Source organism: Euprymna scolopes, chromosome 36, assembly GCF_053919585.1.
Source record: "Euprymna scolopes isolate OS-2025 chromosome 36, ASM5391958v1, whole genome shotgun sequence".
NCBI lineage: Eukaryota > Metazoa > Mollusca > Cephalopoda > Sepiida > Sepiolidae > Euprymna > Euprymna scolopes.
Genome location: NC_136517.1, coordinates 55,458,219 through 55,485,334, shown reverse-complemented (window position 1 = coordinate 55,485,334; position 27,116 = coordinate 55,458,219). Strand labels below are relative to the sequence as shown.

Below are 27,116 nucleotides of genomic sequence, written 5' to 3'. Positions count from 1 at the left end.
CTTTTGACCTTGAAGTGGCATTTTTTACATTTCTTACATCAAGTGGCTTCATGCATTGTTTGGAACGACTTCCCCTCACGCCCCCCCCCCTCCGTTAAAATAATAATCCTTTTATTTAATACAGAAATTTGTCTACGCAAAACACGGATAGCATTGAAAAGTCATGTTTAGTTTCATAGTATTGCTAGATCGATATTAACTGGTTGATGGATAGATAAGAACGGAATCTTTTTTTCCGATATCAACATCTTTTTTCCCAGTCATTTGCTCGTTTAACTATAAAACCTCTTTTTCGTCTCCTGTTTGTGATGCAGACATTCGATCGATGTACTTTTGTCGAAATGCACGAAAACAACACAAATGTTTATGTTAATTAGGATTTTGGTTTGATTGAGTGTGCGTGTCTGGACACGACATCCCCCCTCCCTCCCTCCCTCTCTCTCTCTCTCTCTTTCTTTCTTTTACCCTGTGTAGTTCTTTCTCCGTCTCTCTCTCCCTTTCTTTCACTCTCTTTCTCTTCTTCACTTTGTCTTATTTTTTATCTCTTTTCTCTCAATGTCTTTCTTTTCTATATCTTTTCCTCTTCTCATAGATATCTTTCTCTTTCTCTTTCTCTCTCTCTCTCTCTCTCCCTCTCCCTCTCCTGTCTCTATTTATTTCTCTCACTCTCTTTATCTCTTCCTCGCCCTAAACCTCTTTTCCCCCCTTTCTTTGTCTCATTCTTTCTCGTTCTCATTCTCTCTCTCTTTTTTGCTATTTTCTATCTATCCCCCCTTTCTCTCTCTTTCTTTTCTTCTCTTTCTCTTATTTCTCATGCTTTTCCTAACACTCCATTTCTGTCTCTCACCATCTCCGTTTCTCTATTTCTTTCTCGCCCTTTCTTTCTCTCTTTCTTTTTTCTCTCATCCTCTCTTTCTTTCTATCATTCTCTTTCCTTCTTTTCTTTTTCTTTCTCACGTCCTTTTTCTTTTGTTTCCGTCTCTTTATTTCTAGTTCTCTCTCTCTCTCTTTCTCTCTTTCTCTCTCTCTCTCACACACACACACACACATCCAATCACACTCTTCCTTTGTGTCTTTGTTACTGAAAAAACTATGTCTAACTTCTTGCCGATTGACAATTGTGTACTAAACAAATGGCCGGGCACGTTTTAAGACGATATCTTGGAGGTCCTTTGTGATATCAAGGGACGCAAACAATTGCAAAGCATTGCAAAGAATTGCACTATAAAAGATAAAAAGAACAGCATGCATACGAGTCCTCTTTTCAGTCTGGAAAGTTTTGGATTCGGGAGCTGATACTCAAGTAAGAGTTAAGCAATGTCTAACTACACTTCTCCCGGACCGGCATTGTTTGAGTCCAGTGGCAAGGAGAGGTCACGGACGACTGGAAACGATACTGGAATAATTAGAAAAAGACATGTTTTATGCTTCTGAAGTTTTGCTATCACATCTACTCTTCTCATCTTGAGTGTTATTTTCACAACGTTCCAGCCGATATAACCTCCGAACTTCTTCAGGTGTATCTTGTTAAACTTGAAAATCTTTTGTCGAACTCAGGAATATCTGCACGGAATTTCGAACGGAAACCTGTATCTAAAACCAAAATTGGTTTAAGCCTCCTAAAATTCATACTAAAATTATCCGTAAGGACCCGTGGCGTACTGGATAATGTACTTGGTAAAATCCAGTTGTAAGATACACCCTTCTTCGTGCGAGTTATACTCACAAAAACAATTGCGAATTACTTAAGACTTCTACCCTAGTCATGGCTGATGGAACAAGAGAATCCTACCCTCGTGGCTTAAATAAACGATTCTGTTTGAAATTCCGTGTAAATTCCCGAGTTCAGACAGAAAAATTCCCGAGTTTGACAAGATACACATGAAGAAATTTGAAGGTTACATCGACGGAAACTTTGAAAAATAACAGTCAGGATAAGAATAGTAGCCCAAAGAATTCAACAATTAAGACGCGTATTATTTTGAAGTTTTTCTATATTAGTTACACAGCCGAGTCTAATCTACTATTTAATTTATAATGGCAGGATATATGTTAAGGATAGTGGTGTTGTTAAGCGTTGATTTTGCGGAGCATGATTACAAAGTATTGATTCATAAAATCTAATTTATTAATAAATGTTGTATTTTGTAATGTACTACAATTAATCGAGAGAAGGGTGTAATTGTATGAAGTAAAACAACTCGTCTGGTTGTTTTGGTCTTGCTTCTGTCCAAAACTTGAACAACTCTTCCATTCAGTCAACGGACAAACAAACACACGATTATTACGCTTGTGAATATTCCTCCTCCCCCTCCTCCTCCTCCTCCTCCTCCTATTACTACTACTACTACTACTATAAATGATAATGATAATAATAATAACAACAACAACAACAACAATAAGAAGAAGAAGAAGAAAAAGAAGAAAGACAATGATTTGTTTTGGTCTGTTAGATTGAACTAGTATAGTCATCCAACTACCAGTTTCGGAAAATCCTATAATCCTCGGGTCTTTTACTCAACTCAGATCAATAAATAACAGTATCGCCATTATTGTCCTCGTCGTTTTCATCATCATCATCTTCATCATCATGTTTGACTGACTGTTGTTGCATTTTCGATCAACTTCGTCCGCCATCTCGTTTTGTCTAACGAGTGTAGAGCAAATCCCAATAATGTTTAAAGCTCTTTATTGTATAGCTTCTCGATCTGACTGTTGGTTCAGTATATGCAGACTTACTTCCCTTGAATTATATTCAAGTAATCTCTCTTAAAACCTTTTATGTGCATAGTCTGTTTTCTCTCTCTCTCTCTCTCTCTCTCTCTCTCTCTCTCTCTCTCTCTCTCTCTCTCTCTCTCTCTCCCCACGCGCACACACTTTCTTTTATGTCAGTTTTGGCATATGCTGTGTCATTTACTTCATTTCCACTGTAAAAAGACGTGACACAAGGTAGGAAGGTAGGGCAATGTAAAGCTAGCGTCCCTGAAGGAGGAACACTCAAGCATATTAAAAATTGCCTGTACATCCCCGTCGGAATCCCCCGGTATGGATGCCTCAGACAGTAAGCATTAAACTTACATCACCGGAAAGACGGGAGACAAGAGTCTGGGATGATGGACCTCATAGAACTGCACCGGATGTGATATTATGTTCCTCATTCAACAGGCTAAAGGACATTTCAAAAATGGCTCATACGCAGTTGGCTTTAGAGCCGAAGTAATACCCCATGATTTGAGAGTTTAGACTTTCCAATGATATTAGCGGCATTAATGTATCGCATGTAGTTTCTGAAGATTGCCTTTCCGGAAGTCGGTCAAACATATTGAAATTATTATTTTTGTCAATTCCAATATGTTTTAGCAGACAATACGACTTTCTAAGCGCCATCCTTTTTTATTTCTGCCTCGATTCATTCTGTCCGATCGCTCACCGTCCATTCGTGCATGCATGACAGAAAAAAAAGAGACCTTTCCGGTATCAATTTCCATTATCACTTCTTGTTTGCAAAAAGGTCGGAGAAGCTGAATTTCCAATTTCGTCAGCGTTGACAAGCCAATTAAAAATGGCTCGCGTTTCACCCACCTTGGTTCCAGAATTTTTTTCTCCCAGTGTACTCGTGCCATAAAATGACGTCATATTTTTTATCATTGCTTCCAAATTTATAATTTTGATAATTAATATTACTTGAAAATAAAATAATAATAATAATAATAATAATAATAATAATAATAATAATAATAATAATAATAATAATAATAATAATAATAATAATAAAACAGGCTGCTGTCCAGAATCTAACCAAATTAAAAAAAAAATTAATTATGATTATAGAAAAATCTTTATGATGCACTACGGAACGAAAATGTCATACTGCATATATATATATATATATATATATATATATATATATATATATATATATATATATATATATATATATATATATATAATAATCTTTTGTATGATTTTTAGCAATTAATAATAAATCGTAGACATTAAATGGCTGATTTTGATCTCTTTTTCTGTCTCAGTAATTCAAATTGCGTTGTCTCGCTTTATTTATTACATATGATGGGCACACCATCCTAGCTTTGTCATAAAATTTGATTTTCTTAATAATAAAATCCAAACTACTTGATCATTTTACGTAATTTTTGAAATATGATATTTTTGTTACGTGGCGTGTACGCTTATCATAAAATTTTTTAGTATTTTGTTTTGTAATTAGGTTAAATTTTGGATAAGAACAAAAAACAGTTATCGTCTTATTATCAACGAATACTAATACTTCACATCAGCTGATGCTGATTGTTGTTGATGTTGTTGTAAAGCAACTCGGACTTCTGTATAGAAATCACAAAGATCGTGCCTCAAAACTATCTGGTTTTCGATGTTCACAACTATTCATAGACATTCGTTAATTTGCATGTTATACGGCCGACACCATAAACAGCAGCCTTGGCAGTGTCGTGAAAAGTCAAAGAAATATTGATACAGAAAGGAATAACGCAAAAGCAACATTGTCACTATTACTCCATTAATTTGCGATTTCACGCCCAACACGTCTCGTCAAAAAAGCAGAGGGACTCTACGTTACTGGCGATTAAGTTAGATTGAGTGACTTCTGACAAGAGCCACATCGAGTGCATGGTGATTACCCAGATCTGTAAAACAGAATCGTTGAGTAAAGATAGGTACAACAGGTTAGACGTCTGCCCAGCTCCAGCCTCTGTTGCATCGCCACAAATAGCATCACTGGGCTTGCTTTACAAGTAGTTCCACATTGCAAAGAATTTCTAATTTTTCTGAAGAATATATGCACGAAAAGCGCCAGTATTGACATAACCGTTTGTTTCTGCATAATGAAACGGATCTGTAAAAAAAATGTACCGAATTTTTAACATTGCTGGAGGAGCGGTTTTACATGAAAAATAAATATTTAAATCTTGAATGTGACTATGCTGTTATTCGTTTATTATGATTTGTTGTTATATTAGCTTATGTTGAGCTTCTAAACAAAAAGGATCGATATACACAAAAAGTAAAATATAATTAAAATACATATATTACCAAAATAACACACACACACACACACGTATATAAACACACACACACACACACACACACACACACATATATATATATATATATATATATATATATATATATATATTACAATAAGTTTACCAAAGTAATCAAAATGGTAAACTTAAAATATATTATAAATATTAAAGAGTTAATATTTACAAGTAAAGTAATCTCAACCAGATGTAAAAGCTCAATAAAACCGAAAAGGAAATAGAGCTTATAATATGAACAAATGATTAATAAAACATGTTAAAAGACATCTTGAAAAAGAGTTAAAAACATATTTAATTTTAAAAAAGGAAGCACAAGATAATTGGATAGTCCTTAATCCGCGGAGTTTCGAAGAAATACTCTCCTTCTCATCAGATGGCAGGAATTAGCAAAATACAGGATCGGGTTTTGCATATAAAAGTATTTAATGAAACTACAAGTAAGTCACACATCTTACTTCGTTAAAAAAAAAGGGTGAGGTAAGGGGAATAGGAGGTAAAAGAAAAATGATAAAAAAATTTCACATGAATGAATAGTCCGGTGAAGGATAAAAAATGCAAGAATGGTAAAATCCAAAACGGTCGAATTTAAAATTTCCAATCGAATGGGTAAATTCCAAATGGTCCAAAATAATCCAAAAGGCAGAGTTCCTTGGAAAAAAGCGCAAATGGAATGAATTCCAAATCATTAAAAGAAAAAGCACTGGAGAGAATATTTAAAACACGTCTGTCAAGGCTGGAGGAATCAAGTAAATTAAGGTTTAAAAAAAAAACCGAAAAGCGGTGAAAGTTTACATTTGAAAAGCAAGGTCAAACTGACCCAGACAAAAAGCGCGAAAGTTAGCGTTAATAATTAGGTCAACTTAGATATGCACGTGAAAGTCCCAGAATTAAATTAAGAAAACTGGTCAGAAGAACAAATAAATGGCTAAGTTTATGAAATGGAGCGTCTATTATATTAAAAAAAACAACTATATATAAACACACATACATATATATATGCACACATACACATACATATACATACAGACAGACACACAAATGCACACAAACATGTACATACATACACACACGCATATAAATATAAATACATATATGTATACATATACAATAACACACACACACATATACATATATATACACAAACGCACATGTATGCATAAATATATACACATATCCAAAAACATATCCAAAAACATATACAAGTTAAACAAAAACATACATACATATTTACATACAAATTAAGGGGAGGGACTGGCCGGTATCTACAAACTCCAGAATAAAGCAAATAAATGTGTATGTAAATGCATATAGTAAAATATAAGTAAACGAATACATAGAATAAAAATGAGTAGGTTGATGTATATATTTAATTAATAGGTATACTTATACCATAGAACGGAGACAGCAGATGGAAAACCGGCCAAAGAAATAAAGAAAAACAAATAAAATTAAAAATATAAAAAGCTTAGAAGGTAAGATTATAAAAAAAATTTTTTTAAATAAATAAATAAATTAAAAAAAATAAATAAATAAAAATAATAATTATGGGAAAAGATATATATTTGAAGGGTTAAATTAATAGCTATGTAATTTCAAATTTACCATATTTAAACTTGGACATATGTTTTCAATAGGAGATCAGTTCGTTTTTAGAGTTTATTATATTACTTCTTTGAGGGGAGGTTATAATAGTTATAGCTTCAGATGTACAGAGGTGACAAGACTTAGATCCTGGAGTGTAAGACTTAACTTTTTTTAGGATGGTCCATTTAATTGAAAAGTAGGTATTGGCAGAGTTAAGCTTTTTAACCAGTGTGGTTAGAGAAGTTCCCTGGTTATTATTTGAATTTTGGTTATTGAAAGAAGAAGTGTGGTTTGAAATTCTTTTCTTTATTAAAGTTGAAGTAGCACCTATATATGTATATGTTTTATTAATAGCTCGGGGTCGAGAATTAATATTAATTTGTTGATTTATACTGGGAAGAGAATTTAAATTCTGTTCATTTTGATGAACAGAGGGTAGGACAGTGATTGTAGCAGGATTGGTTTGGATGGGATAATTAGTGTTGTCAGTGTTAGGATGGCTGCTATGAAAAATATTATTATTATTATTATTATTATTATTATTATTATTATTATTATTATTATAGCTGGTTGTATGATTGAAAATAGAGGGGCTGGTTGATTCGTTTGTTTGATCAATAATTATATAAGAGGGAGGGTCGGAGGAAGGATAATTTGGTGGCAAAATGTTATTGTCTATTATGGGAGAATTGCGTGGGAGCTCTGTAATTGTGCATGAATATATTACATCTTTATGGATGCAATCATTATTATACATACGTGTTTTAAATATTCTCTCCAGTGATTTTTCTTTTAATGATTTGGAATTCATTCCATTTGCGCTTTTTTCCAAGGAACTCTGCCTTTTGGATTATTTTGGACCATTTGGAATTTACCCATTCGATTGGAAATTTTAAATTCGACCGTTTTAGATTTTACCATTCTTGCATTTTTTACCATTCACCGGACTATTCATTCATGTGAAATCTTTTTACCATTTTTCTTTTACCTCCTATTCCCCTTACCTCACCTTTTTTTTTAACGAAGTACGATCTGTGACTTACTTGTAGTTTCATTAAATACTTTTATATGCAAAACCCGATCCTGCATTTTGCTAATTCCTGCCCTCTGATGAGAAGGAGAGTATTTCTTCGAAACTCCGCGGATTAAGGACTATCCAATTATCTTGTGCTTCCTTTTTTAAAATTAAATATGTTTTTAATTCTTTTTCAAGATGTCTTTTAACATGTTTTATTAATCATTTGTTCATACAGGGTGTCCGTAAAGTTACTATACAGTCTTATTGTTTTATTGTATTATATTTGTATTAATAGTTAATATTTACTTTTTTACACATTTTTGGTGGTAGGGAATTAAATTAAATTGCATTTCAGTCTTCTTCATCAGCAATGCATATCAAGAGGAGATGGACAATTTAAGAGAACCCTATCCACTGAAAAAAACTATCCAGAGAGCATAACATCAGCTCTAAGAAACCGGCAGCAAACAGCAAAGGGTACAATATGAAAATTCACCACAGATTGTACACAATACATGATAAATGATATTTCTCTGTATTTACATCTAGGAAAAGTAGTTGGCGTAGTACTCAATTTTTGTTTCGTACAAATGATTCCACACGAATTAATGTCATAAGTTTAACACATTTTTTTTTCGTTTTATTTATTGCAACTGGTGGGAATTTTTTTTTTTTTTTTTTTGTACATTTTGTTTGAATTCAATTCTTTGCAACATTTGAATGCCAACGATTTTCAATAAGAAATGGAGTTATGCAAATATTCAAGTTTTCAGACTTTTATGGCGATCACCTATTCGAATGCAGTGGAGTAAGCAAAGAAAATGATGCTTTACTTAGGCAAGCGAGCACTGACATTGATTGGTAAGCGCCAGAAGTCGGATAGTGTTTTCAAAAGCTGACGAACGACTTGGCCATCAGACGAATTGTACGTTCTCTGATTTCAGACAATTTGAGCTCATCTCCACGGCAAATAATGGTTGCGCCCAAAAATGAAGGACCCGATGTTATTTTGCGTTTTGGCTTTTAATGTGCTGAAAGAATTTTTCAAAAGTTGATACCCAGAAACCCGGATGTGCAAAATAGAAACAATTAATTTTTTATGAATGAGAAAGAAAGAAAATCCAGACAATCTGAAATATGCTTCCGCCTAGCTGTTGTTGTTGTTGCTGTTGTCTATATATTAATATGATAGCGTGTGTGTTCTTTTGTGTGTCACGCTTACATCCGGATCGTTTAATTGTTATGAAATTCCATTTCTTATATCAATATCGTAATTCGATTCGGCCGTTATCATGCTGTGCATCCTCAAAAAAAGAAAGTGGAATATTCCAAATAAACCTTGTCAACCCTTAAAAGGAAAGTGGAATATTCCAAATAAACCTTGTCAACCCTTAAAAGGAAAGTGGAATATTCCAAATAAACCTTGTCACCCCTTATAAGGAAAGTGGAATATTCCAAATAAACCTTGTCAACCCTTAAAAGGAAAGTGGAATATTCCAAATAAACCTTGTCAACCCTTAAAAGGAAAGTGGGATATTCCAAATAAACCTTGTCAATCCTTAAAAGGAAAGTGGAACATTCCAATTCCTTAAAAACAAAACAAAAAAATATTGGTGTCGCGATTGAGGCAAAGGTAATAAATATGATTTGTCCTTCTTGGTCTTATGGCCAAGATCAAAGTGTAGCATCTATTCTTTAGATGCTACATTTCAATTTCTTCTTCTCTCTCATTGGAGGAGAAATCCTTTACAACTAAGACAATTTTTTTTCCTTTTCTCCACGTTAAAAAACGACCCTGGTGTCTAAATCCGTCACGTGAGGAGGCATTGTATATAGGTACTACATTTAATGTAACAAACTTTTAATATTACAAAGTAACTAGGAAAAGTAATTTCTGATTTAATTACAAAATGCCCTGGAAATATCTCTTCTATATATTCTATATTATAAGATGTCCCTTCTGATTATGTTTTTTATTTACAAGGGCAGAGTTGGACATAAGGCCAGTTAAAAATTTGGGGGGAAATCAGCTCTACAAAAAGGGCACTCTGATCAGTAACATAAATAAAAATGGTATCAGTAATGAAGGATTTCTTATCGATTAACCAAGACAAAAAAGGAGAGGGATTTAAGTCACTGGAATTCTGAGACTGATACTACACTCAGAAATTCATGTTGAAGCAGTGGTTGCCTAATATCTTACAGTGTTAATGTTTTATGTATTAATTTCGAATTGCTGAAACAGTTTATGATTTAAACATTACTTTATTTCAAGTATATTTAAACAGTGTGGTGGTGATATGAAGTCAGTCCCGGAAATGACTTAAACCGTTTATGATTTAAACATTACTTTATCTCATGTATATTTTAAATTGTGGGTGGGGCATATAAAATCAGTCCCGAAAATGTCTGAAACTGTTTACACATTAAACATTACTTTATTTGATTATATTTTTAACAGTGGGTAGGGGATATGAAGTCGGCCCCGGAAATGGCTGCAACCATTTACGTTTTAGGCATTACTTTATTTAATATATATTTTTAACAGTAGGATGGGAGATAAGAAGTCAGTCCCGGAAATAGCTGAAACCATTTACGTTTTAGACATTACTTTATTTAATGTATATTTTTAACAGTGGAGTAAGGGATATGAAATCAGTCCCAGAAAGGGCTGAAACAGTTTACTATTTAGGCATTACATAATTTCATGTATATTTTTATCAGTGGGTTGGGGATATAAAGTCAGTCCCGGAAATAGCTGAACCAGTTTATGATTAAAAAATTCTTTATTTCATGTATATTTTTAACAGTGCGGTGGCGGAACTTAAGTCATTCCCGGGATTGACTGAGATAAGTGCAAATATATACTCGCAGAAAGCGTCGCCCAGTATTGAATCAGATAGGTGGAAAACATATAGTAGCAGAATACCCAGCGTCGCCTGGGATCCAATAAGATAGGTGAAATATATATACTAGCAGAATACATGATATCACCCGAGATTGGATAAGATAGGTGGAACATATATACTATGAGGATACCCGGAATTGATTGATGTGTTTGTAATGAAAGCCCAGGCAATATATCAAAGTTATTGTTTAAGTAAGCGGGAGCTAGGTAGTGGGTTAAAGTTATGAAAATTATTGTCGAAATTAGTAACATATCCAATAATTATGAAAGATTATGAAATGTGAGTTACTTGATTGGTGTGTTTTTAATGAAATAATAAGCCTAGACAGTATATCAAAGTTCCTATATTAGTGGGAGGGGAGAATATTGTGGGTTTTTAATTATAAAATATGATTTTGGAAATTAGTAACATATCTAAAAATTATGAAAAATGATGAAATGTGAGTTAAGTGATTGCTGTGTTTGTAATGAAATAATCAGCCCAGGCAATATATCAAAGTTATAATTTAATAAGGAGGAGGCTAGAAGGTGTGTTAAACTTGTGAAAAATTATTGTAAAAATTAGTTATATATCCCAAGAATTATGAAAAGTGATTAAATTTGAGTTAAATGATTGGTATTTTATAATGAAATAATCAGTCCAGACAATATATCAAAGTAATTATGTTAGTAAGAGAGGGCGATAAGGATGGTTTAAATTATTTTGTAGAGGGGGGTGTCGGTTAAAATGATATAAATGAATGGTGTAAATAAGTAATATGTCCAAGAATTATAAAAAATTATGAAATGTGAGTTGATTGTTGTGTTGTAATGAAAAATCAGCCCAGACAATATATAAAAGTTTTTATTTTAGTTAGGGGAGAAGCTACAAGGTGTGTTTAACTTATGAAAAATTATTGTTGAAATTAGTAACATGTCCAAGAATTATGAAAAATGATGAACTGTGACTAAATTGATTGGTGTCTATGTAATGAAATAATCAGCCTAGACAATATATCAAAGTTATTATTTTATTAAGGAGGGGGCGATAATATGAGTACAAATTATGAAAAATGATTGTCGAAATTAGTAACATACCTAAGAATTATGAAAAATGATGAAATGTTAGTTAATTGATTGATTTGTTTGAAATGAAATAATCATCCCAGCAAATATATCAAAGTTATTATTTTAGTAAGGTTGGGCGATAATGTTGGTGAAAATAAAAAAAACATTGTTGAAATTAGTAACATATCTAAGAATAATGAAAAATTATGAAATGTGAGTTGATTGATGTGTTTGTAATGATATGATCAGCCTAGACAATATATCAAAGTTATTATTTTAATAAGGTGTGTGATATGATTAATTTAAATGATGAAAAATTATTGTCGAAATTAGTACCATGTCCAAGAATTATGAAAAATGATGAAATGTGAGTTAATGGATTATTGTGTGTTTTTTTAATGAAATAATCAGCCAATATAATATATCAAATTTATTATTTTAGGAAGGGGGGAGGCGATAATGTGGGTAAAAATTATGAAAAATTATTGTCGAACATAACAACATATTCAATACTTATGAAAAATGATGAAATGTGAGTTAATTGACCGGTGTGTTTGTAATAAAATAATCAGCCCAGGAAATATATCAAAGTTATTATTTTAGTAAGGGGGCGATGCAGGTTTAATAGAAGGGCTAGAATAATATGATTGTGCCTTCATTCATGCTGAACAGAACGCTCACAGAATGCCAAGCAACAATATATAACACATGAAAAATGCCGCTGTCGAATTTCCACAGGTCCCGCTAGTTATTATTATTATTATTATTATTATTATTATTATTATTATTATTATTATTATTAGCTCACAAGGAGCTTTCACGCAGGTCATCAAAGATCTCTGCTTGAAAATATCCTGTGGTGTTTCCAAGGAGAGATCTTTGATGCCCTGTGTGATTGTAGTAGTAGTAGTAGTAGTAGTAGTAGTAGTAGTAGTAGTAGTAGTAGTAGTAGTAGTAGTCACAGGGTATTCTCACCTAGACCATCATCAGTGATTACTTACTGACAACAACCGGTAGTGTTCCCTGCAGTCTGGGTAACAACAGGTCTATTCAGATTTCCAGTATGCTCCACCTTTTTGACAATCTTTGCAAATGACGTTGCGTTATTGCAACAGCCGCATGCCATTGATTTTTCATTGGCAATGGCCATTAGTATTGACTGGAATTTGGGTGACAATAAGCCCCCCTCCAAAAATAATTCAGTCGAGGTCTGATTTGTGCTCTCCCTCCCTGATCCTTCAGTCCTCCTGGAATCTTCATGGCTATTTTGTGTAGTATCAGTTGAGACTGGGCCTTTTAAAATGTATATATATATATATATATATATATATATATATATATATATATATATATATAAAATGTGATGTTTTACAGTTTCAGTGCCCTTGAGTTGTTTTTATTTATGCAATTCTTAGTAGCAGCAGCAGCAGCAGCAGTAGTAGTAGTAGTAGTAGTAGTAGTAGTAGTGTTATGTATCGGTTTTATTTAGATGACGACTTATATATTTGTTGTTGTTCATGTTAGTAAAAGTCTTAGAGTGATAGAGAGAGTCTTAAGGGTGTTCATGTTGTTGAGCGTTGTGAGATGCTAGATATTATATATATTCATTGTGAGTGTTCATATTGTTGAGAGATGGAGATAGTGGTGAGATATAGAGACAGGGTACATATAAAGAGAGAGACAGTTCTTATATATAACGAGACAGACATGGTACAGAGTACTACAGGAGAGCCTAGCCTGGAAGTCAATGAGAGGAGATTTATGAATAACTTGATAGATAGACCGAGAGTGTGTTTGGCATTTACGTTTTGACAGTTGTACATTTTTATAAACACAAAGTTCATATTAATACAATTTCACTTTACCTTTGTTTTGGTAGAATGACACAACACAAGACGGCAGTTATAAAAACACATGATGATACGTTTATTTCTTCGACCGGCCGGGCATGATTCTGTATTTCATGGATTCAAAGTTGTTACATGGTTATCTCTAAAACCTCTCGCTCCCAGATGGTGCCTTGACTCTAATGGAGAATCGGTCTGATCTCAGCAGACTTCTCTGATCTGACTCCCTTCTCTGGCTTCTTCTAACTCACTAATTCTGATTCTGACTTATCTCACTAAATTCATAACTCATGACGTCACTGCATGACCAATCACGTGCATACGAAAACACATGGCACAACATGCCTCCGTGTTTAAGCATGCATTGTTATTCACATGTTTCTTACAAAGCCAACCCCCTAACCTAATTTTCGTAACCCACTTTACAAATAACATTTTCCATTGTCCGTTTTTAAATTCCTTATTTTAATTTTGATTTTTATAACAGAAACAAAATTCATCATTACATTCCTTTTTCAATAAACAGATATCTAACTATTTTGTGTGAGCTAAACAATGGCAATTCCACATTCCTTATTTTCAATAACATTCTGTATTTATTTTAACTTATGATTGTAATGCTCAATTCCAAGTCTAGCTTCGCAAGTTCGAATCCTTGACTATCCTATTTCATATTTACATTTAACTAATTCCCTATTTTTTACTTATATGAAAAGAGGACAGCCCTTATCATGTAACAGTAGTAGTAGTAGTAGTAGTAGTAGTAGTTAATCACTAGGAGTAGTCACACAGGCCATCATTAAAGATGTCTTTTTGAGAACAACTTGTGGTTTCTCTGGAGTGACAACAAGCCTCCCCCAATTTCCAGTACTCTCCACCTCTTTCGACAACCTTTGCAGATGATATTGTGTTATCGCAACAGCCACTTACCATTAATTCCCCATTGGCAGCGACCATTTGTTTTCACTGGAATTTGGATGGCAATGAACCTCCGCAAGACCCCAGTCCTCTTTGCACTCATCCAGCGGAGGTATAGCTAGTGCTCTCTCTCCTCGGTGTTTCCATCCTCTTTGACCCTCATTTATTTGGTGTGGCGCCTGTTTATAGCGACACACAGTAAGGAAAAAGGGGGAGGGGTAGAAGGCATGAGTGCAGAGGAGTTAACTATAGAGTTATTATACAGTTTCAGTTTTCATGATTCCATGTGAGGTCCCTTTTTGTTTTACATCTGTAGCAGTTTCTATATGTCCAGTTTGTATCCATAGTTCAAGTGTGGTGTTAGTCTCCACATTTATACGTTTTCCTTAATATTTCTGCAATTTTCATTTTTGTTATCCATTGTATCTTCTCAGCCATCCCTCTGATTCCAATCTCTCCCATTCTCTTTTTAAAGTTTTTCTGTGTTGTTTCTAGCGCTCCCACTATTAGTGGTGTTATTGGACTTTTTTATCTTCCAAATCCCATTGACCTCTCTGACTAGTTCCGTGTATTTGCTGACAGAGAAACGGAGCAAATCTTCATTTTGTGGTGCTGGAACGGCAAAATCTACAATCTGACAAGACTTTTCCTTCTTGTTTACTATTATGACATCTGGTCTTCTGGCTTGGATGGGTCTATCCAAACGGATAAACTAATCCAAACAAGAAGACCGGATATTATTAATTATTATTTACTCACTGGGAGTAGTCATACAAGCTAAAATCAAAGATTTCTCTTTGAGAATTATTATTATTATTATTATTATTATTATTATTATTATTATTATTATTATTTAATAATGACCATGATATAGTTATAATTTTTATTACTACTAACGGAGGGGTGCCCGGCTTTGGCCGGTCGTAAAATACGCTTAAATATAATATCTTAATTCGTCCAGATTTGTATATATTATTTATTGAGTCGTGATTTCAAAAGTAAAAAAAAAAAAAATTTGAGTGCCATCAGTTAGAATCGAAACTGAAAGCAAAACTGTAGCATTCAAAGCTAGTGACGTTACCACTTTACCAACGTGACACGCATATGAATTGCTAAAAATTTAAAAATTAAAAATAAACTAAAATGAATGCACAAAATGTATAACGATTTTTTTCAATTTTGACCCATTTTTGACCCCTTAAAATCTATTTTAACCAGCTAAAGACCATAAAAGAATCCCATTAATCGCTTAAAAATATTTTTTTTTTATATATAAAGTTAAAACTATTTGATCAATTGACGTGAGTTTTGGAATACGTTATTTTCGTTTCGTCACGGGTACGTTCATCATGCAGATTTTTCATTATTTTCACTTAGGGAAGAATTCTGTACATGAAGCGTAATTTTGTTTTTAATGCGTATTTCATACTATTTTATTTATTTTTATTTTTTTCTAGGATCAATCCTTGAAAATGACCAACTGGCGATCACGGATGAAATCGTAGAACTCAACTCAGAGACGCTCGGGAAATACGATTACAATGGTCTGAAAGGATTCATTCACAAGGTTTGTTATATCTCTCTTATCTCTTCTCTTCTCTTCTCTTCTCTTCTCTTCTCTTCTCTTCTCTTCTCTTCTATCTATCTATCTATCTATCTATCTATCTATCTTCTATCTTCTCTTCTCTTCTTCTCTTCTATCTTCTATCTTCTTTTCTTCTATCTTCTATATAAATAAAATGAGCTCATTTTTTCCCGTCTGATTTTGACATTAATAGGATTAAAAATCAAGATATTTCATGGAAATATAATATGCACAAACGGCAGAACAATATCTGAGGTGTGTTATAGGCTTATTATTTCTCAAATTCCTCTATAATCTTAGATTTCTATACTTTTTCTGCTGAGAAGTCACGGCCAAAATCGGTTAAGATCAATGGAAGTGGTAAAATATTTTCTCTCTAATAAATTCCTCCTCCCCCTGCCACCACTTAACACCGTTTGGGGATCGTTCACAAGGAACAGTTGAGAAGAGAACACCGGTTTGGCTTCGTAGTTCTTTCATGTGAAGTTATTTAAAATCACTAAACTAATCTGCAGTGCTCTGTGGCGTAGTGGTTAGCGTGCTGGACGATTCACATTATATTTTCACGTTCGCGCCGACCTACCGTAGTCGTTTTTTTTTCCTAAACAACTGGAATGGACTTTTCTTGGTGACCGAACTGTTAACGTTGCAGATGTTTTTGTTTTTTTGTTTTTTTTTTTCACACTTTATTTTCCTACTTTTACTCATGACTCCGGGTTTGATCCTTCCTACTTACCTACCATAACATGTTTACCCCCCCCCCCGTCCCGGAAACAAACACTCGGGCAACGCCGGGTACCCCCGCTAGTAAATTAATAAATGCTTAAGTTGGGCAAATTGCTTGCAGTCAAAAGTCTTATTATTTCAATTTAATTCAACGCGCCATCTTTTGTGTAGACTGTTTATGTATATACGGTATATACTCTGCATAATACGGCATAATCACGTTGATACGCCGATTCTCGTTAGATCACCGGAGTTAAGCATCATTGAGTCCGGCCAATAATAAGATGGGCCGCCATTTGGGAATACTTGGTGATGTATGTACTCTCCGCTTATCTCGGCATTATGTACAGTCGTCATGGACGTCTTGCCACTAAATCAAGCATTTTTGATTCAGGAGAGGGGAGGCTAGAGATTGCGTAACTCTTGCGTCACAATTTAACACGTGTCATTCATCATCCTTTCAGGATGCTCAGATGGTCCTCGTCGCTCCGACGGATGATTATCCAAACGGTATCAATCGCAAGATTAACTAATTTGCTTTGAAAAAGACCATTTTAGTAATTAACTAATATTTGTCATTGTTTTATTAATTCAAGGATTGTTTGGGGTTTAATATAACAAATAGTTCTGTTTCGCAATATTGTTATTTTTTTTTTTTTTTGTTATAGATGAATATTTAGCATTTGTGTTCAAATTTTCCTTACTGATAGTATGCAGCCTGTAGTGTCTGGTGGCAGACGATAAAATATGATGAAAAAATATGCCTACTGCTTTAAATTATATACTGGCGATCTTGTGAGTTAACGAGATTCCTCGTTTCCTCATATGCTAATAAGATGCCGAGTTTAATCAAAAGTTTGTTTTTAAGAGACTGGGCTGAATTTGGAGTAGCGAACTTGGACAGGAGTGTGTCGAATTTAAGCACTGAAATTGTTAGCTTAACGTGCAGAATAGTTAACAATCTCTTTGGGAAGGTGCGGAATAGTTATCAATTGGTTATTTAACCACCATGAGCATTAGAAGCAAAACAGATAAAAGATGAAAAAACAAGATAAGAAAAGTCAAACGTTAAAATGGAACATCAGTCCATTTTAGATGATCAGCGCAGACAAATTTGGATATGATTCAAATTACTGTATGTCCGTCAGTTTGATCTCCAAGTGGTGGCCGGGAGTGACGAAAGAAGAAACGAAACGAAATATCTGATGCAAGCTCGGAATGGTCAGATTTTTTTTTTCTTTTTGAGTGAAATCAGATTTGCAATTTGGATGGCATCGGCGGCCATTAATTAGAGCATTCTTATCTATTTGATAATATTTGGCAACTTTTTGTAACGAGTTTCGGCTGATTATTCTGCGTTTTATTCTGTTTGTAACTGGTAGAAATCTGATCGATACGCCGGTGTGGATTTTTCATAAACCCAAGCGTTATGACGATTCAAAGGCCGTCATCGTGAAGAGCGAGTATTTGAGCTATTTAGTGACATGAATGATCTTCTTTCCATTCTTTTTCCTCTTCTTCTTCTTCTTCTTCTTCTTCTTCTTCTTCTTCTTCTACTACTACTACTACTACTACTACTACTACTACTACTACTACTACTTCTCATCATTTCCTTATCCTTCTTCTTTAACTCCTCTTCCCTACTATCCTCCTTTTTTCCATTCCCCTTCTCCTTTTCCTCCTTCTCCTCTTCTACCTGCTCCTCTTCCTTCTCATTCTTTTTTTTTCTACTGCTCATCCTCCCTCTTTTTCTCTCTAGAAAAAAGAAAGGCAGGATAAACATATATATATATATATATATATATATATATATATATATATATATATATATATATATATACATATATATATATATATAGAGAGAGAGAGAGAGAGAGAGAGAGAGAGAGAAAGAGAGAGGGAGAGAGAGAGAGGAACAATATTGAATGAAGAAAGAAGAGGTAGAGTTCATGGCGTACATAATATATACAATTCACTACGATGTGAATCCTCAACTGAAATGGACGGCTCCTGTCTTGAGGAAGCACTTTCTTTGACAAGCATCTGTGACTGGCTTAACTCCTAACTTGAAACGTTGCCAAAATCACTGGAAAAATAGTAGGATCATTCTACTGCTCCAGAAAGTATCTCACACAACGTAATCACCTACCTGCACAAGGGTCAAATACGTCCCAAAATGGAGTACTCTTGCCACATCTGGAGAGGAGTTCCTACGCATACTCTTTACTGCTTTGACAGGGTATAAAACCGTCTTTGAAATTTAGTAGACGATGACCTTCTCGCCTCTCTACGTCTTCTTTCTTACAGAAGAGATGTCAAACCTCCATATTTGCTCTATCGGTACTTTTTATAATAGGTGCTCGACTGAGCTCCAATCCATGCCACCCTAGTTGTAATTTTGAGTGTAGCTAACACTAAAGATTGAACCTTCACTCTCCTAAAAGTGTGTAATTTTTCAACTAAATTTTACCAAGTACTTTATCCACTACGTCATGAGTCATGGCTGACGGAACAAGCGCATGCTACATCCTTGGATTACGTAAAGGGTTCTGTTTGAAATTCCGTGCAGATTCCCGATTTCGACAGAAAGATTCCCAGAATTCGACAAAATACACCTGAAGAATGGCGGGATTACATCGATCGAAACATTGTGAAAATAACACTCAAGATGAGAACAGTAATCCGGAGAATCCAAATAATACGAATTATCAAACATCATCTCAAAATTTAGAAAAGAAAATAATAAATTGTTTTGTTGATTATAATCTGATATATGTTGTAAACTAATGATTTTATGAAATTCATTACATGAACAGAAATCAGTTTAAAAATTGCTTCCTAGTATAATTGGTTGAATGATAATAACAATTGATCCACCAACGTTAAAGATACCGAGTAATTTTTGTGTTACACTTTCTTCCTTTGAAGATTGTAACACGTGGTATGGGGCAGCCAAACCAGCTGCCAACATTGTCCCGCTTTTTATGGAAACCAACCGAGAGCTTTTTTTTAGTATCCTCTTTGTTTCCTTAAGTGCAATTGTCTGGATCTCTTTTGCACTTGGTTCACCAGGAATATTAGTTATGTAGAACTTCAGGTTCTTCTTCATAAGCCCTGTGGCACCTATAATAACTGGTATGATTGATACCTCCCGAAGATTCCAGTTTCTTTTCATATCATGTGTGTGTGTGCGTGTGTGTGTGTGTGTGTGTGTGTGTGTGTGTGTGTGTATGTGTGTCCGTGTATGTGTGCGTTTATAACTTTTATCAGTAAGTGTGTCTCTCTTTTTTTTTTAATTTTCTTATCAGTTTGTTCAAGCTGGGGATGAAGCATCCTACTGGATGCGAAACATTCACCCGCTAACTCGGGTATCTTTTGAAAATTCTGACCGTTCTTTTAAGTGCAATTGTTTAAATTGCTCTTGCACTTGGTTCACCGGGTATATTTGCCAGGTAGATTTCGAAATTCTTATTCATGAGTCCAGCTGCTCCTACAATAACTGGGATAATAAAGATCTCCCTAAGATTCCAGTTTCTTTTCATGTAATATATAAGACCTTGATATTTCGTTATCTTTTCGCTTTTCAGCTCTGTTAAACCCAGCATCGTTAGGGACACTTATTTCAACCAGAGTTGCTCAGTGTGTGTGTGTGTGTGTGTGTGTGTGTGTGTGTGTGTGTGTGTGAAAATATGTTACTTTGTACTTTCGAGCGTTTGGGTTAGCTATTAAGAGAATGTTAACGCGAAAAGTCCCAACACCGCAGGGAAAACACGTGCGGCTATGAAGTCACGCGAAAACGACAAGAGAGTCCGTCATGTTTAATAATTGGTTTATCTTATTGAATTATTATATTCACTTTTGCAAAGTTTTCAAAAGATATTTCTTTGGTTTAAAGACTGAATCTGTGAATTTCTTTACCAATGGGAGGGGGCCGAGGGTGAAGAAAAAGCATCAGAATGCAATTATGCTTAGAAGCAACAGCCATTCGCCTTCCCCGAGAAACACTAGCAAGGAAAGTGAAAAAGGAAGAACAATCATTACGTGCAGAAATGCTTACAGGCAGAATATTTTTTTTTTTTTTTTTTTTTACAAAGGTATCACCACATTATCAAGGCCCAGAGGCCACTCAAGGATAAGGGTTAAAGAGTGTACAGTAGAAGTTGGTCAATATAGTAATCATTAGTAATGAAAAGCTGGTAAATTTAATAACTTATATGGAACGGCTCATCAAGAACTTATTTACCTTAGACTTGAACACAACCATATTGTAGTCAGCCGGAAAGCAGGAAAACGGAAGACAATTCCACAGGCGTGCAGTTCTAATAAAAAAGCTTTGTTCATGGAATCTATGTTTAGGTTTAGGCACAGATAAAGAGTGGGGGAAATTATTGATAGTGTTTACAGCTAGACGAGTGTTTCTTGTGAAAGTTTGGCGAGGGGGGACCATAGATTGAAGCTCAGTTGAACACTTTCCATGAAAATAACGATACATCAGAGACAAACTCGCAACATCTCTTCTGTGAGATAGAGGTTGTAAGGAGGAGAAAAGGACATCTCCTACGAGGCTACGAAGTCTATTTTGAACTCTATCAAGGCAGGACAAGTCCTTTCTAGCAGCTCCTGCCCAGATGTGGCAACAGTATTCCATCCTTGGACGTACCTGGCTCTTATATAGATAGAGAATAGCATCAGCAGTGAGATATCTACTGGATCGATAGAAAGATCCCACCATTTTTCCAGCGGCCTTGGCAGCAGATTTGATATACGTGTTCCATTTAAGATCAGGAGTAATGGTCAAGCCCAGAAGCTTGTCAAAACTTGAGGCCTCCTGAAGACGAGAGCCATTCATTTCAATTGATGACAAATGTGGATTAAAATGTTGATGATGTAAAGAGAGAAGCTTGGTTTTAGATGCATTAAAAGTAACCAGCCACTCCTTTCCCCATTGTACTACATGCTCAAGATCAGAGGAGAGAGAATTGGAGAGTACTTGCTCGTTTACTGTCTTAGATGTGGTACCATAAATGGTAGTGTCATCAGCATAAATGTCTACAAATGATGTAAGGATATGATTTGGAAGATCATTAATGTAGATCAGGAAAAGAGTTGGGCCCAGGATGGATCCCTGAGGGACACCGGCATTAATACTGTGAGCTTCTGATTTTTGCCCCTCAACTACTACTCTTATGAACCTATCAGAAAGAAATGATTTAATCATTGAGAAGACTTTTCCAGCTATACCATAGCTAGCGATCTTATGAAGTAAACCTTTATGCCATACCCTATCAAAGGCTTTAGATATGTCAAGAGCAATTGCCCTAGAAAGATTGCCACCGTCGAGAGATTTGCTAATCCTATGCGATATAACTGTAAGGACATCTGCTGTAGATCTAGCAGAACGGAAACCATATTGAGTGTCACTAAGAAGGTTATTTTTGTTGAGATGTTTGATTACTTCTGTATTTAACACAGATTCTAGCAACTTACTCATGACGCACAGGAGACTTATTGGCCTGTACTGAGAGGGGGATGAGCGATCACCTGAATTCTTAAATACAGGGCATACTGATGAGATTTTCCAGGGAGATGGGAAACTATTCTCCTTAAGACAACGTTTAAACAGTTTTGTAAGTATGGGCGCTAGTTCAGGTTGAAGTTTTTTGAGTACTATAATTGGAATACCATCAGGGCCAGTTGCTTTACTGGAATCAAGGTTTTTGATTAGCTTGGCAACATCACGTACAGATATACGTATATCACATAGCGTGTTTTCTGATACAGGAGGAAATATTGGGGGTTGGCGGTCTTGGTCGCAAAGGGTAGAATTAGCTGCAAAGTTCTTGACAAAGAGTTTGGCTTTGTCTGATGCTGACGAGATTACCTCAGGTCCATTGATAATAGTTGGGATGGAGCACACGCTTCTGTTCAGGATTCTGTTTGCTATTTGCCAAAACTGGTGGGAACCAAGCCGCTGCTCAGCTACTTTGGACTTAACAGATTGAGCATACAACTCTCTTGCGTTCCTTATTACTTTCTTACAATGGTTGATGGCAGTCCTGAAAACGGCTTTAGTTTCCATACATCTATTACGTTTGAAGCAGTGGAAAAAGTGATTTCTGTGCGCAATGGCAGCAGCACATTCTGGAGAGAACCATGGCTGGCTGTTAGGTTTTTGCTGAAACTTTTTAGAGGGTATGAAATGGTCAATACCTACAATTAACCATTCAGTTAGGTCTAATACTATAGAGGACACATCCTTTTTAAACATGGAATGCAGAGGTAGATCAGATATAAATGTACGGAAGCTATCCCAGTCAGCCTTAGTGTATCGATATACTGTACGATGAAGTGGCACGTCTGGGGACTTATTACATTTCATTTTTATCTTAATTGATACAACAGAGTGGTCGGAAGATCCAAGAGGCGACAGAACAGAAACTGAACATAGTTCAGGGCAAGTTATGAGAAAAAGGTCTAGTAGGCTCGCATACTGGCCGTCATTATCGGGCACACGGGTAGGTTCCTGAACAATCTGAGTGAGGTCATAGGCAATGGAGAAATCATGACAGAACCTCCCCTCATCATCGGTCTTGTTTGAGTGGGTCAACCATTCGACGTTGTGAACATTGAAGTCTCCACATACGTGAATGTTAGCTGAAGGATAAGTAGAAAGGACTTGGTCAATTTTCTCAGATATGCTTTGAAAGATAGTAACTCCGCTGTTGTGGGGGCGATAGAGAGTAAATATAAATGCAGTAGTGTGAGCTAAAGCAACCCGGAAGCACATATAGGGTAAGTTAGGATCTTCCCTGGAGATGTCCCTCCCACATGGAAAGCTATCTTTAATATAGGCACATATTCCATGCCCATGGCGATCTTGGGGGTCAGATTTAGAAGTTAAGTTAGAGTATCCTGTAATTGCAAACTCATCTAGGGAAATAGCCTGTCCAATACCAGTTTCACTTAAAAATAAAAGGTCTGGTTTAGTCTCCTGTAATTGGGTTTCAACCTCTGGAAGGTTAGAACGTAGACCCCTGATGTTGGAGAAGGAGACATGGTAGTAGGGGTCTACGTTGGAAGTTGGAGAACCGGGTTTAATCGTGTATTTTTTCTTGAAACTTGTCATGATGAAATTTTGGAATTTGTGGACTAGGTCGACAGATTTACTTAGAGCAGGACAGAGAGGGGAAACTAAGAGAGAAAAAGAAACGAAGAATTTTTTTTTTTTTGTAGCACATGATAAGGTAAAGCCGTAACAATTACCCACTAGTATGGCATCGAGAGGCCCCACCAGAAGCTACTGCATGGTCCAGATTCCATTCACCAAATGGCAATACAGCAGCCCCAGTACTTTGCACCTGCTGATAGGACAGCCTCCTTAGTGGTTAATCCAAGGTTCGGGTCCCTGACTATCAGGCGGATAACGTCAGCCCAGACAAAACGTTTACCTCCAGCACCCTTACTAGTGACATGGCTACAAGGATAGACATAGAAACAGAAAATTTCCACCAACTCTGCCAACTGTTCGCGCAAAAATACTGCCAACCTAGAAAACAGCTTTTTCTTCTCCCTTTGTCAGAAAAATCACTCATTTAAAAAATGAGGACTGAGGGACAAATAAGAAGAAGCGAGAGTAACAGGAGCTGCCGATAACGCATCCACAATGCGTTTTCTACTCTCCATATTTTAACATAACTTAACATTACGCACCTCCAACTTTCACCGTAAAATCTGTGACGTCATCATTCTGTGCGTACATTCGATATCCACGAATGGTTAAAAGTATTAAATATAAATAATGGTGTAGCATAGCAGGGCATTATATATATATATATATATATATATATATATATATATATATATATATATATATATATATATAGTTTTTTTGTTGTTAATTTTTAAAACGATATTGAGGTTAGCGTCTTCACCTTGAAGATCGGATGTATTTTTTAGAAATTGCCCAGTTTTTTATTTTGGACGTAAACAAATAATATTTTTATTTATTTATTTATTTTAAAACAGTAATCTACGTACATGCATATATATATATATATATATATATATATATATATATATATATATATATATATATATAACGCTGTATGTCGTATTGACTAATCTTGTTCGTGTAAACGTCTCTTTTCCGGCTGTTGATCTTTTCCTTTAAGTCTGGTTACAGAAAATATCTCTCTCTGAAAGGACACCAAATACCAGGATATAGTTTACGTCTCAGTTCATTTCTATCTTCCCTCGGAGTTTGCAAATATTTTCCCTGGATTCTACATCCCGCTATATTGGCCTGCGTGCGCTTCGGCGGGCGCAAAGATATCAACCAATTCGAGTCTAGTCTCCGGCAAAAAGATTGACTGTTTTTTATAAATATCATTGTTTTTTTTCAGAACCAAAATTCCAAACCTTTTTTTATTATTATTATTATTATTATTATTATTATTATTATTATTATTATTATTATTATTATTATTATTATTATTATTATTTATGATCTAAAAACATTCTTCTGCTATTGAGATATTTCAATGTTAAATAACATTGAACATATCGCAGTTTTTCTTTGTTCATTTTGGCAATCTGCCGCTGCCCAGAAGTCACAATATCTAACAATAGTAGTAAAATGAATTTATTATTTAAAACATATTTATGTAGTTATTCGTTTGCTGGACTAATATTTTTCTTATATAATAAATATGTGAATCCCAACAACTACGAATGTCTTATTAATAAGTTATACGTTATGAGTTCCCATAATTTTTTTGTAAAAAGGCGCTAAAAATGGTAATCACCAGAAACAAAGATTAATATATTCGCAGCCATGTATTTTAAAATTGCTTACAATTCCACAATTTTACAGTTGGAAATAGTCATTTTATATTTTATTAAAATATATTTTTAAATCAAGAAACTTTTAATAAAATGTCTGTTTAAAACTGAAAATTTTGACAGAATAAAATTTTAATTATTTTAATATTTTAAAAATTAATATTTTTTTTTTTTTTTTGCAATTCAACAGATTATAGTATATATTAATGAGAAAATGCGTTATTTTTTTACAAAACAATAATATCGAAAATATTTCCATTTTTTTTACGAATTCAATGTAAGCGACAAAAGAAGAGGTCGATTAAATATAAAAAAAGTGTGTACTTTTTTTTAAACAGTTTTATCGAATATTGAATTATTGATTAATTATAATAGATATTGCTCATATTTCCTAAAATAAAAGATGGAGCGACACGTACAAAATTTTTTCTCCTCATATATGTTAAGAAACCTGCATTTTAAAATATAAACTAGCAGTTGCGTCCGGCGTTACCCAGTCATAAAATACTCTTTAATATGATATTCTAGTTTACGTACATTCCGTATTTATTATTATAGAGTCAATTCGCTATCGATTATTTCATATTATATTGTACCTAATATATAGTCATGATTTCAAAAGTAAAAAAAAATTAGAATTGAGTGCCATCAGCTAGAATCGAAATATGTACACACACACACACACACACGTATATATGTATAAAATATAATATATATAATAAATGTAATATAATATGATATATATAATATAGATGATATGATATATAATATATATAGATAATATATAATATATATATATTAAATACATATAAGATATATATATATATCTAATATACTATAATATATAATATATATAATATAATATAAATATATAATATATATATGTATAATAAAGTACGTGTGAAATATATTTATAAGCTAAATTACAACGAAATATTATGAAAAATAAATAAATATTTGTTTAAAATTAGTATTTCGGCGATATACGCCATCCTCAGAATTTTATAAATTTTTTCTTTCTTTTTATTTTCCTCGCCATGATCGTCTGCGGTGTTATTTTCAAATGGCGGACGAATACACTTGGCGCGTGTTATGTGACCGTCAGCGTTGTGTTACATATTTTATTTAATTTTAAACAAATAAACATTTGTGTATTTTTCATAATATTGCGTTGTAATTTAGTTTATAAACGTATTTCATACGTATTTTATTTTAAAATTTAAAAATGCTTGTTATTATAGAAAACACATTTAAAAAAAATTCTTATCTCTTTCTCACACCTTTGCTTTATATTACGGATTACTTCTAAAAAAAAAAACTCAATTTATCTAAGAACACACAAGTTTCAGAAATTAATATTTTAACGGCATATCAATCCTTTTAAAACGGCAACATTACTATAGTCTAACCAACTCTGTTCATTGTGAATAATTAACTAATTTAGTTCATTCGTTTAACGGCATATCGACACTTTTTGTAAAAAAAAACTGAATCTCTGCTTCTCTGTGAGGAGTTTGCATTTTTTTACGACAGCGGAAAATACCTTTTCTTTATCTTTCTC

At 34.2% G+C, this 27,116-nt stretch overlaps 1 protein-coding gene across 1 annotated transcript in view; it reads left to right on the top strand.

Moving 5' to 3' along the window:
* LOC145260502 (protein PALS1-like) overlaps nucleotides 1-27,116 on the top strand; it is a 608,074-nt gene that overhangs the window by 206,270 nt on the left and 374,688 nt on the right. Inside the window, exon 2 of the mRNA XM_080118617.1 lies at nucleotides 15,861-15,970. Coding sequence (XP_079974743.1) covers nucleotides 15,861-15,970 — 110 coding nt within the window. The remainder of the gene's footprint in view (nucleotides 1-15,860; nucleotides 15,971-27,116) is intronic.